Source organism: Pteropus vampyrus, unplaced genomic scaffold (genome assembly GCF_000151845.1).
Source record: "Pteropus vampyrus isolate Shadow unplaced genomic scaffold, Pvam_2.0 Scaffold1, whole genome shotgun sequence".
NCBI lineage: Eukaryota > Metazoa > Chordata > Mammalia > Chiroptera > Pteropodidae > Pteropus > Pteropus vampyrus.
This window is the reverse complement of record NW_011888782.1, coordinates 41580766-41593527: the sequence shown is the minus strand read 5'-3', so window position 1 is coordinate 41593527 and position 12762 is coordinate 41580766. Positions and strand designations below refer to the sequence as shown.

Genomic DNA, 12762 nt, shown 5'->3' with positions numbered 1-12762 from the left:
TGGAATGGGCAGTATGGTGAGAAGGGGGTGCATTCAGTGCAAGAGTTCACTGTGCTAAGAAAATGATAACAGGGTACCCTTTATGTACTGTGAATTAGATTAAATGATTTATATATTATTTCTAAGATATAACAACTCAGTGAAAAAAAATTTATATATTACTTCCATTTAATAGAAGGGGAAACAGATTTAAAAGATTAAATCACTTGTCTACAGCCACACAAATGGTAAATAGCTGAACTGCTTACTAACCCAGCTTGGTCTCATTCTATAGCTCATAGATTAATGATCAGTCACGATGAGAATAACTTCAGGGACTGGCCAGTCTTTCTCACAGTCTACTTGATATTTCTTAAAAATCTAGAAAGCACCTTGCTCTAATAAGAACATTTAGGTTACCCTGTTGCGCTATTCTGTGAAAATTCAAAGCAAGCTATGTGACATTGTTTCATTTTTAACGTGAAGTGGTTTGTCGGAGATTTAGAAAGAAATGAATGATGATCTAGTTTTTGCTCTTCTGCCTACTCAGAGGCAAGCCTCTTATATACCTCCTTAAGATAAAAGAAAATAACTCTTTGGTTCCACAGATTCCTGGAGGATCAATTTGATGATAAAAACACAAGCCTTTGAATTTCTTAATAGAAAACTGCTATGTAAATACAAAATTATATGATTTCAGTGAAGAAGTAATCCAAAAAGTATGTGCATATATGTGCAAATGCACAATTTGGTGGGGAGGGGGGCACAGTTTGAAGGTACTGAGCTTTTCTAGAACTTAGTCCATAATAGCATAGAAATCATAGTCAACTGGCCACCTTCCAATAGAACGTAAGACCAATTCCACTGCATCATCAGAAAGACTGGCTTTTCTGAATGACTATCACAAGCACTAAAGTATTTCTAAACTATAGCCAACTTTCTTTTAATACAGACTTTATAAGTTTGCATCCTGGCATGTAATTACAGAGCAGATTTTTATAATTTCCTTTCTATACTTTAGAAAGAATTGGATTGGCCAAGGGAATCGAAAGTAATCAATCCTACTTAAATGTACTTAAATTTTGTATTTTAATACAAAATACAATTCCAAATAATGAGATCACAAAATGTAGCATTAATGAAATATTAGGGCAAATAGGCTGAAAGTGGGGAAGAATATGTTTGATGACTATACTTCTCAAATTTCCTGGAATATTCCAAATTCTAAATACCCTGTCCCACTTTTGTCATAAACTATTGAAATGACCCAGGGATTTCAACAGTCAGCATGCAGGGTAGAATTTTCACATGGTTTTTTTTTTTAATCCAAAAGTAATACAGAAGTCCTTTTGAGAGCATGCATTCTGATGATTTGGTACAAAATATTAAGTAAGTGCGGAAAACGAATCCAGTAAATACTGAAGCAAATTAATTTTACAAAAGATATTAATAATTCACGTTTAATGGTTGATAGGGAAAAGCAGCCCCTGGCGTCCAGTGCTTGTCTAGCACCCACAGCTCAGCTTGGGGTTCTCCTGCTGAACAGCAACAATTTGAACGGACACCAACATCAGACAAGACCACTCAGTGACCAAGATGGATTGAGACAAAACCAAGAGCACTCTATAATTGTGTGGAAAACAGACAAATACATAAGCTCAAAAATGACTGTTCCCACATTCTGGCTAATATGACTAACTGCTGCTTCTTTACCAATTATAATTTTAGCTTTATTCTTCTTGCTTTCCTTGATTGAATTAAGACATTCAATCACAGAATTACTCCCACTTTCACACAGCATTCAATCCAGAGCAAAGTTTCACTTCTTTGGACCCTCCCCAGAATCAGCTAACACAATACCAAATTTTGCAATATGTCTTTTCCAATACCTTGTTACTATGAGATCCCACAGTTATCATGGCATCCATTCTGCATTGTTGCAATGAGTAAATAAACCTCACTTTATTCAAATACACGTACTTTCCTGGTCGTCTTTAACTGAGGGCATTGACATAGTAAATATAGATGTATTGTTTCATGACCGAGAAAACAAAATGTTAATTTTGCTATAATACTGTCATTAATACTAGCTAAAATATATCATTTCTTCAAAGGATATAATGACTGAAAATGAGACCAATAGTTTTATGAACCAGCATTCAAGTACTAGCTCTATCTCTTTCTCTTCTTAATTCTCAAAGCAATTGCATTAGGAAGCTATGTGAGTAACTGGAAAATAAAATAGTTATATGCACTGAAACTTAGTACATATATAAATTCACACAAAATTAATCACAAGAACCACAAAAGGCTGAAATGAATGAAAGGATGGCATGAATATATCAACTCTTAAAATCACAAATAATGCATTTGATAAATTTTAATTTGAAGTTTAACATGTTAGGAAGATACCACAGAACTCTTGCATAAGAATTAGGTGTAAGCATTGTGTATATTTGCAGAGACAATTGAAACTTAATCATCTACTCTGAGAAACCAATCTTATATTGACTTGAGGCCTCTTGTCCTATAATTAATCACATTTGATGATTCTTATCCGCACCATGAGAAATATTACAGACTACAGTGCTAATGTACTGCTTCTCAAACTTTAATGTCCATACAAATTGCCTGGAAATCTTGTCAAAAAGCAAGTCCTCACTCAATAGATCTGGAGCAGAGCTCCAGATTCTGCCTTTTTAACCAACTCCCCAGTGATATCAATGGTGCGCGTCCAAGGATTATACTAAATAGCAGAAGTATCAAATTTAAATGTTGTAAAGGCAGGCTAGGAAGTTTCTGGGGGCTAATATTCATGCCTGCGATCATCACCTACAGGACTTGTACAGCCCATGACAAGCCCTAACACTTCATACAGAGAAGGCTGGCAGTGACTGTTGGAGGTTCTCTGGCAGTCTAAGGTTGCCCTGGCAGTAGTGACATAGCTGCACAAAACTGCTTCTTGCTGCATTAGCCACTATGTATACTCCAACAGGGAAAAACTAGAATATTCCTTTTCTACAATTAAAGGCAAAAGGAACCCTGCCTTTATTGGGATTTCTTATCTCATCTATCTTTGTGTCTTTGTAACTCAATAACCATTAATTCCCAACATATTCTCCCCACTCCCTAATGTTTGGTTCAATTCAGGCTTTATATATAAAATTATATAAATTAAATTATATAAATCATAGAATTATATATAAATTATATAAAATTATATATAGTTTCCCTGAGGTTTTGGTCAGTTTGTTCCTGAATAATTGTAGGCAAAAACAAACAAAAAACAAAAAACAAAAAACAAAAACAAAAACAAAAACTGGAGGCTGCTCAAGGGAAACCTGGGGGACTCTATGTCCCTTATGTTATAATCCAAAAGCTAAGAGATGAAAGGGGCCTAAGAGTTCATCTAGTCCAGTGGGCACCAAAAGTGTTTGGTTTGGGAGATGTGATGCTCATGAAGGATGTGGGAATCAGGCCAGGCCTGCCTTAGTGCAGCAGATAAATTATCACACATGGCCACAGACTAGTTGTTGTTCCATAGTCACAGTGCAGCTCTGCCTATATAATAGCTAATGGAACTAGAGGCTCAGTATGAAACTCTATCTAGAACCTGAATTTTTAACTCAGGAGACCTGGATTGCTAAGGGTATTTTTGCACCCACATTAAGTAATTGCACTAGAGTTTCAGGGTCAGTGACTAGGGCAACCAAGGCTTAGAAAGAGCCAATTTGAGGCTTCTCTTGGATAGGCTGACAACCATAGCAAACTTTCAATGTCACTTGAGAAAACTAGGGGAGACTATATTAGACATGCTTACTTCATTTGATACCATCCTTCATCTTTTTTTTGAGATCTGAGCCAATTAAGTGTAACAGAGAAAGAATAATTTGACTAAGATCTATGTATCAGAAGGCTCATTCTTATTCTTTCTCAAATCAGTCCTCTGTTGGAACGCTTGCTGAAGAATTCCATAAAATGGTATATTTAACTTCATTACATAAACTACATTATATACTATATTATAGGTGCTCAAAAAATTCACAACTAAAAGGTACACAAAAAATTAAAATACAAACAGATAAAACAAAAATCATGAAAGTAATCACACAAAGTGGTTCCTGAGGTTTTCTTATAATTCTCCTATGTTGACTGTTTCCTTTAGTTGACTGCTAGACATCAAAGAAAAGATGTATAGGAGAAAACATTTTTTGAGAAAAATTTATTTTTAAAAAAGGGAATCTATCTCCCTTAATCAGTTTCAGTGGTGGAACACAAGAATTCTCAGGAGAAAAAAACCAATCACTGCAACTTACAAAAGCAAACTAAGACCCAGAAAAGTAGAGAAAAATAGCAAAAGTATATGGTTAATAGGAAAGCCAGCATTGGAGCTAAAGTCCATTATTATTGCCAAGACCTGTAGTCTTCCCTCTATATCACAATGTGCTCATAGATTTTAGGACTTAGTAATAATATCTTGAATATAATAAGCTCTCGAATGTTCATTTCTGAAAAAATAAGCAAATATCTACCGGCGAGAGAAACATTAAATTCACTGTTAAGGCAGACCCATGATGATTCTTATTTTTGCTACTGCTTTCATGACACTAAAGAGATCTCTAGAAAAATCAGTGAGCCAATTCATAGTTCATCTTCTAGCCAAACTTCTACTTATATGTCCAGACACTAAAACATAAATCTTTAAAACAAATTCAAAATCATTTTGTTTTTGTGATAATCAACTAAGGAACCTATAAAAATAAAAACAAGAAGTTATTGAATACTGTTGTTCCCATCTATTTTTAAAAAGAATGCCATTACCAGTTTGAGGTGGTAGAACTTTGGAATCTTCCGACATTTTAGCTGTAGGTAAAATCCATGGCTTTTCACTTGAAGCTACAGCAAAAGAAATGGAATTTGCTGAAGATTTTTTTTGGAGAGGAAAAAAAGACAGAAATAGGTTGCTGGTATGGTTAAGTGGCTACAAAAAGCCTGTAATAAAATGTGCATACTGATCCAATCAAAAGCCATCATATCTCAAGAAGAAATCAATATGTACCCATCCCAAGACCATTTGATTAGTAACTAGAGAGAGACCAGAGTTTGGCATCATACTCTCAACATATTTGAGGACAGAAAACAAACTTAATGGGCTGTATGGAATTAACGGGCTGATGATACTAAATTTAAAAAAATAATCCAATCAGACATATATATACGTGTGTGTGTGTGTGTGTGTGTGTGTGTGTGTGTGTGTGTGTATTTTTTTTTAACAAAATCAACCACTTGTTTGGCCAAATTAATGGAATTCATGAGTTCACTGAGGTTTGCAGAGATAGGACCCAGTAAATGTGTCCTCTAGAATTAAGCAATCACCATCCATATCTTAACACCAGATTTCAGGTTCTGTTATTACCCAAGGTGCCCCCAGGTTTCTCAAAAGGGAAAGGTGTTTTTGCCTGAGGAAATTCTGGAAGTCTTTTCGGAGCTGTAATGAAACATAAGAAATATTATGACTTGACGTACAAGTAACAGAGAAAGATTTTTAAAATCACAAGCTTGCTAAAACAAAAAACACAAAAAGGCAAATTACTCATGTTAAGTAAGGCACTGTTAGTAGTATTTCTTACTCCTGTGTTTCAATGCTTGATAATATAATAAAGCTTCTTGTTATATTTTTTATAATCAAGCCACGATATCTGAGGAATTTGAGCTCTTCTTTTCACCTTCATTAAATTAGTTTCCTAATTTCTTCATCTGTGTGTATGTGTGCACGTAGATACATTTTATTTAAACTCAAGCCAAGCACCAAACACATCTGAACTAGAAAATGTCCATCTTATAGCTTTTAAAAATAGAATTTCAGGAACCACATGGCTTTATATTTAAGCTCCTGCTTCCTATCTAACAACTTTTTTGATATTATACTCATAAAGAAATTCTAAGAAGCAGTCTGCATAAATATTATAAATGTCTTTTATGTGAAAAGAAACAAAGAGATATTCAGAGAAAAATATAGAAAAGTATTCAGGGACAAAATAATTTTGAATTAAAAGAATCAAAAATAACATCAAAATACGACCACCAAAAAGGAAAACAATTAAAGATTTGTCATAGAGAAACTTTTAGAATCCTAAATTATAAAATAAAGATTTTATAACGTTTAAAAACTTGGTGTTGGGGAATTTATTGTTTTATAAGACATTTGTCCCTTCTTTCCTGTGAGGTGATAAATTTGAATGAATAAGCCTCAGGACTCCTTTCAAGCATGCATAATATTTCCAAGGTAATAAAAAGCTGCAGTTTTTAATAATTTTACCTAGAGTGCTCAGTGGCAATTAAAACCTAGGTATTAGAATAGTTTGCAGTGTTTCCAGGGTCCTTTCACTGAGAACAACAACAAAGAAGAATTCAATAGTTAGCAACTGCATAAATCACAATTTGATGTTGTGGCTTAACCATGACCATGTGACACATGCTCATAACAGAATGTGTACTGGGCAGCTAATGTCTTTGATGGAAATAGCTGGCTTTCCCTGGAAAAGTTTTACATAGTGGTTAAAAATTGAAGGTATGCTTTCGAAGTGCCTCGGTGTGACATGGAAGATCAATATCACAAGTACAGAACAAAATACATGGGGCTCCATTTCTTCAGGAGAAGAGAACAAAGCAAGTTGTGTTCTCTTGGGCCAAGAAGCAGCTAACATGCATGACATGAAATTCTTATTAGAAAGCATGACATTTTAGGGATTGTCCTCAAGTTTAGTACACACAAGACTTGGAAAAACCAATCAAAACAGAAAGCACAGACATAATCAAGACTTCCAGATTTCCCCCCACCCCTTAGCTTTATGTGTTAAAAGGCTGGCATTCTGTTTTTCTATACATCCTAAGAGACTGGTTAAAAGGATGTGTAGTTAGCATCTAGCATCCAGAGCTACCTAGAATATCCATCACCAGGATCAAGGCATGTTGTTAACTCTTTAATGGAACTAGTCCAAGAAATTGGAAGATTAACTACTGCCAGTAAGGAGGGGAGAGATGGGGGGGAAAGTTAAGGTACTGGGTTACTTTTTATTTCTATGAGTGTTGGGAGATTTTTTTTGGTTTGTTTTAGAAAAAAAGTTCTTAGAATTACCCAGTTTTCTTTCTGAAATGTCTAACACACTAGACACAGTGGGTTTAGTGGTTCTTGGAACTGATTCAGGAGTCACTGGAAGGTAAAAAAGACAACTTTATTTTAATTAAGATAAAATGATGAAGCAACCAAAGATCATAAGATATTTGTTGCCCTTTAGAATTAGTAACTGACACTTAGATAGCTCATCATGTTTCAAGTTATGTATGTTAAGGACTCCCTGGCTTGCCCCAGGTGCTTGAGCTGACATTCATCTAGCCAAAAAGCGCACTGAACTGACCTCCATGAAAGCACTTATCAGATTAATCCTAATTTTTTATTTGTCTGCCCTTTTCTTTCTCTTAATCTTCAGAGCTTAACGTAATGTCTGGGGTATAGTAAAGCAAGCACATGATAAATGTTTATTAAATGAATTAATTTAATGAGCAAATAAAAGAATAACCCAGGGCAAAAGGTTTATTTAGAACTATTACATTATGAGATTTCTCTCTTTCAAACTACAGTCAACATGCAAAAGTTGGAACTGGGTTCAAGTTATGATAACAATTCAAATGCTTAGGCACAAGTCTGGTCCAAAAGCTAGATCAAAGGCAATGATCACCTCGAGTAAATAGTTTTGAAGAAATAAACCAGGATCACTGAGATCTGGAATGAATTGTGAGCTAGACAATTTCAGAATTTTGCAGGGTAAGGACACATGATAACACAATAACACTGCTTGACTAAGTGTTTCTGAAGTGGAAAATTCTGAGGAAGGATTGGCAGAGAACTAAGAAATCTGTAGACTCTCCCATAAGATACTGTGCCAAGAGAAGAAAGTGGAATTAGGGAAAGTATAATTGGGTTGAATCTTTGGGCAGAAAAGAACTTGGAGGCATCCACTGGGCCATGCCTATTTTTTTTAAGTACTGAATAATTATATTGAAATCATAAAACTACCTAGGAATTTCATTCAAATAGATTATTTCAGCATCTGGAATAGCTTCTCCCTCTGCCTCAACTCCCAAGAAGGTGAGGAATGGAAGGTCTTCTTACTCTATTAAAAATATCTCTACCTGAATAGGTTTCTTGAAATTAAGTTATTATATTTCCTCACCAGACTTTATCTTCTCTGGACCAGTTATCAGTCAAAGAGTTTAATGCATGGACAGTATCACTAATATTACAATTTATAGCAATTTTATGGATTTAAAAATTCACTTTAGGTTGGAGTTACTTTGCTAAATGTGGACTTGGGGGAGTTCTTGCCAGACATTTATTTCACTGAGCCCTAGATGAGGTAGTACTGCTCTGGCGAAGACTACAGTTCAGAGATAATATGTTCCCAGTGAGCTGGACTTGGGCAGTTCATTCATAGAAGAAATGCTGAATGTTTGTTAGTAACAGCTGATAAACTGTGGGGAAAATGCATACCACATTTATTCTTTAAAGGATTTTTACCAAGCTATTACATATTCTCTAGACTACTACTGTTGATCTTCCAGAGATATTGCTGCTAAACAATTCCACTGTACTTTCATAGATCTCAAGCTATGGATCTGTGAAGGATAATGACATTTTATTAAACTGACCACTTGTAACGTGAAGAGAAAGCAGTCTATCTGTCTTCATATAAAAGGAAAGCACCAAAACCAGGTATCACATTTTAGTGTAAAAATATTTCAGAACACTGAAGTAACAACTTTTATTTAGAGTGAAAAATACAGCTTCCATATTACACATCAGATGTTATATGAGTCAATAGTTCATTTTGCATCTGTTTGGTTTTTTTTCAAACATTAGATTAAGAACATAGACTCTCCTATCGTTTTGTGCTTCTGATCAAAATAAATTTCCTACTGGCTCTTCACTGAAACAAGTACAGGCTTGTTAATTATTTACTTTTTGAAAACATATATTACTTATTCTCTCAAAGCCAACAACATAGGGATGTCATTACCTGTTATAGGCTGTGCTGGGATTTTTTCTACCTTTGGTGTTTTAGATTCAGCAGGTAATGCCAAGGTTTCATTCTTAGCTAAAAAAGTCAGAGAACAAGTAATTTGCTTCATTTCCTTAAAACACAGTTTCCAAATACAATTAATTCAAAACATAACCAAGTAACAGACTATTTCCAGAAATTCTGCTTATCCCTTCCCACCAAGCAGTCAACAAATCTACTGTGCATTTCTACCAGAGATTAGGATGAGTGCATGACAGTTTTCAGAACTCTTTCTCATTAACCCCAGGTAATTCTTTAAGATCTAAGCTGGCATTGGAATGAAGAAAAAAATCACAAGCCAATACTTGAATGACTCTCAAGCTGTTCTGATTCATAGAGTTTCTGGAAGGCATAGGTTGTATTGCAAATACTCTATGGGATTTTATATTCAAGTACTCCTAATTTTAAGAAAAAAAAAATCAATGAATAGAAAATTTCCATTATTATGCATGGTAAAATATGTAATAGGTTATGACACTGAAATTTTAGAAAAGCACAAATAACACACACAGGAAACTAAATTATTTGAAAACGTTTATGTCAAAAAAATACTACCAGTAATTTATTTGAGTCACGTGTTAACAAAGACCTTTTCTTTTGGTCACACGTGGGAATTCAGTGTAAAGAATAAAATCAAATATTTTTCTATTTTTTTCCTTCTTTAGACAATTATTTAGGAAACTTCTCTCTAAAATTTAGGTATTCTTTTTCAAAGAAAATATATTTCATACCAGAGTTTCCCAATGATTAAGATATTTGGCTAGTTAATACACGAATCAATGACCTACTTGTAATATTCTGAAACTATCTAGTGGCATAAAAGAATTCATTCATCTTTGAGACACGCCGATCATGTCATTTTGAACTGATTATATAATTCAGATAGGAATTTTTAGAGTCCTAAGATTGTACAGGAACTCCTTGGGTTTCTTAGCTTTGGCGTTACTGACATTTTGGGCTGGGTAATTTTTGGTGTGGGGGCCTTTCCTTTGCTGTAGGATGTTTAGTAGCACTTCTGGCCTTTACCCACTGGATTCTACTAACACTTATAGAGTTGTGGCAACCAAAAATGTCTCCAGACATTACCAAATATTCCCTGAGGGACAAAATTGCCTTCTGTTGAGAACTATCGATCTAATCTGTTCTCTCAAAGTTCTCTGAGCATGCAAATTTTGTAACCTTCCGTAGTTCCCATCACTGTTCTAAAGGCCACTTTATTCTTAGTTAACATGGGCACGAAATATTTATTTACTTCTGATGGACAAAGACAATTTTAAAGTCATCGTTTTCATAATGTTAATAAAAGTCAATTGATTTTTAATCTGTATTATGGAAGCGTACAATAGATTCCTACATAGAGCCAATTATTTTCAAGAGTGATTTAAAATGCTAGAAATAGATGTCACAAGTGCTACATACTTGCCATATTAAATAGTCAAGTGTGTGTCTTGGATTCAGGTTTACATGAAGTTGCACAGCATGTCTGTACAACAGAAATGTTTGATATGATTGTTCAAATTAATTAAGCAGGGCATAAAGAGAAGGAACTCTATTTGGAATAACTAAAAAAAAAAAACAGATCTAGTATAATTTTATGAAAAATTCTGGTTTTGAAATTTCTAAATTTTATCGAGATTTTTTCCTGCCTTTTTTTGTAGTCATTTTTTATTTAGAATGATTGTGATTGTTGGCACAGGAAAAAAATAATTCAGAGTACAGATTTTTATGATTATAAGGTTTTTATTTTATACTTCTTCCCTTTTCAGTGTCCTCTTATCCTTCAGGACACCTTTGCTAATCCTCTCCTTCCTATGAGTATCTGATGTTCTTGGTGGTTCCCTGGATGACTAGGAGTATCTATCTATCTATTTATTTTAACCTCCAAAGCCTAGACTTTCATACGATGCTCTGAGTTGCTTTGCTTTAGCTCTTTATATTCTAAACATGCCCTTAGCTGGCAATCACATGACTCTAAAATTAGCTGTTAATAAAGAAGAAATGGTAAACTACCTTCCCAAGAGATATTTGTATTCTTTACACATCACTAATTACTAAGAAAGGCATAATGTATTTCTTACTATGGCATTTCAGGAATCAGAGAAATTGGTAGATGGAGAAGATATTTGAATGGAGAACTCTTTATGTCTCCTATCAACCCATGAGCACTATCTATGTACAACTACAGTCAGAACAACTTAAAACCCAGGACATTCCTTTTCCTCTCTGATTCTTCTGTACCTTTTTTCAAGATACTTGCTTCCTTGAATTTTTGGCAATCTAAGTCTTGGGTTTGGCAAAGCCTTTGTATGACCCTGGGAGATGTGGGTGTAATACTAACTTTTTGTTTATTTCTCTCATTATTCACACCATGTGTTCTTAGAACAAAAGCTATTAATTTTTTGGAATCCTATGACTGGCTCTGCTGGAATGAGGATATTATTTTTAGAATTTACCCCCTCAAAAAGTAGGTCTTTTCTGAATTACAGTGATAAATAACTTAAGGAAAGTTTATTTCTCCCACACTGGTATAAAGAACTGCTTATGTTCACACTATTTTCATTAATAAAAACCCAAAACATTAAATTTAAATGTAATTTTTTGTCAGCATTCATTTTGAATAGTAAAAAATTGGAAACAACATACACATTTATCGACAGAGGAATAAATAAATAAATGGAAGTATAGTCATACCACAGAATATTATAGATCATTAAAATGAGTGAACTTGGGTTAATAATATGCATCAAATTGGGTAAACTTTTAAAAACAATATTGAGAAAAAAACAATTTGCAGAATATATACAAATCATTAATAATGTGGAGTTACCTAGGTATTTTTAAAGAGAGGTAGATTAGAGTGCTTTCATTACACATTCCCCAGCAAACTCCAAATCCATAAAAGAAATTTTTGTTTCATTAAGTCTCTTCTTGGAGTTCCTTTCCTTGGTATTTCCCATACTTTGTGCTGATCTTTGCTAGTACCTTTCTCAGATGTGCCCTGGGGCTCATGCTTTGGAGCGGCGGTCCCTAACATTTTTGCCCTTTTCAGAGGGCACCATGACCAGTGCTCCTATGAGAAGCTAATGCCTGATGATCTGAGGTGGAGCCGAGGTGGTGATATTAGCACTGGGGAGCAGGTGCAAATACAGATGAAGCTTCACTCTGCTCACCCGTTGCTCACCTCCTGCTGTGCCTGATTCCTAACAGGCCATAGACTAGCATTGGTATGTGGTCCAGGAGTTGAGGACCCTTGCTTTAGAGGACCCCAACATCACAAATATACATAATAAAAATGTATGAAAGAACACGTGGATACCTCTTACACGTGCTAACACAAAGCAACCCACTGTGTAAGTATCCTACTTTATGCTAAATGTAATTTTTAAACACAGTCTATTAAGATGGTACATTTGATAGGTTTTCTAGACATTTTCAAACTTACTGGCTATCAGTGTCTTCAATCCATAAAAAAAATTGCCATCTATTGAATTTAAGATAGGTGTTTTCCCAGGAATACAAGTTTAAAAAGTTATTTATTATTTGCATAGATATTTTTTCCCATTAAAATGACATTCAATCCTGAAACTTTAGTGAATCATATTGGGAAACAAAAGCAAAACAAAACAAAACAAAAATTTACTGTTTAATTCTCTAAATCAAAGAA

At 34.4% G+C, this 12762-nt stretch overlaps 1 protein-coding gene across 1 annotated transcript in view; it reads right to left on the bottom strand.

The window, feature by feature from the left end:
• Positions 1 to 12762, bottom strand: part of ABI3BP (ABI family member 3 binding protein) — a 237092-nt gene that overhangs the window by 107761 nt on the left and 116569 nt on the right. The window contains 5 exon segments of the mRNA XM_023527700.1: positions 4801 to 4875; positions 5396 to 5467; positions 6299 to 6381; positions 7126 to 7192; positions 9057 to 9134. Coding sequence (XP_023383468.1) covers positions 4801 to 4875; positions 5396 to 5467; positions 6299 to 6381; positions 7126 to 7192; positions 9057 to 9134 — 375 coding nt within the window.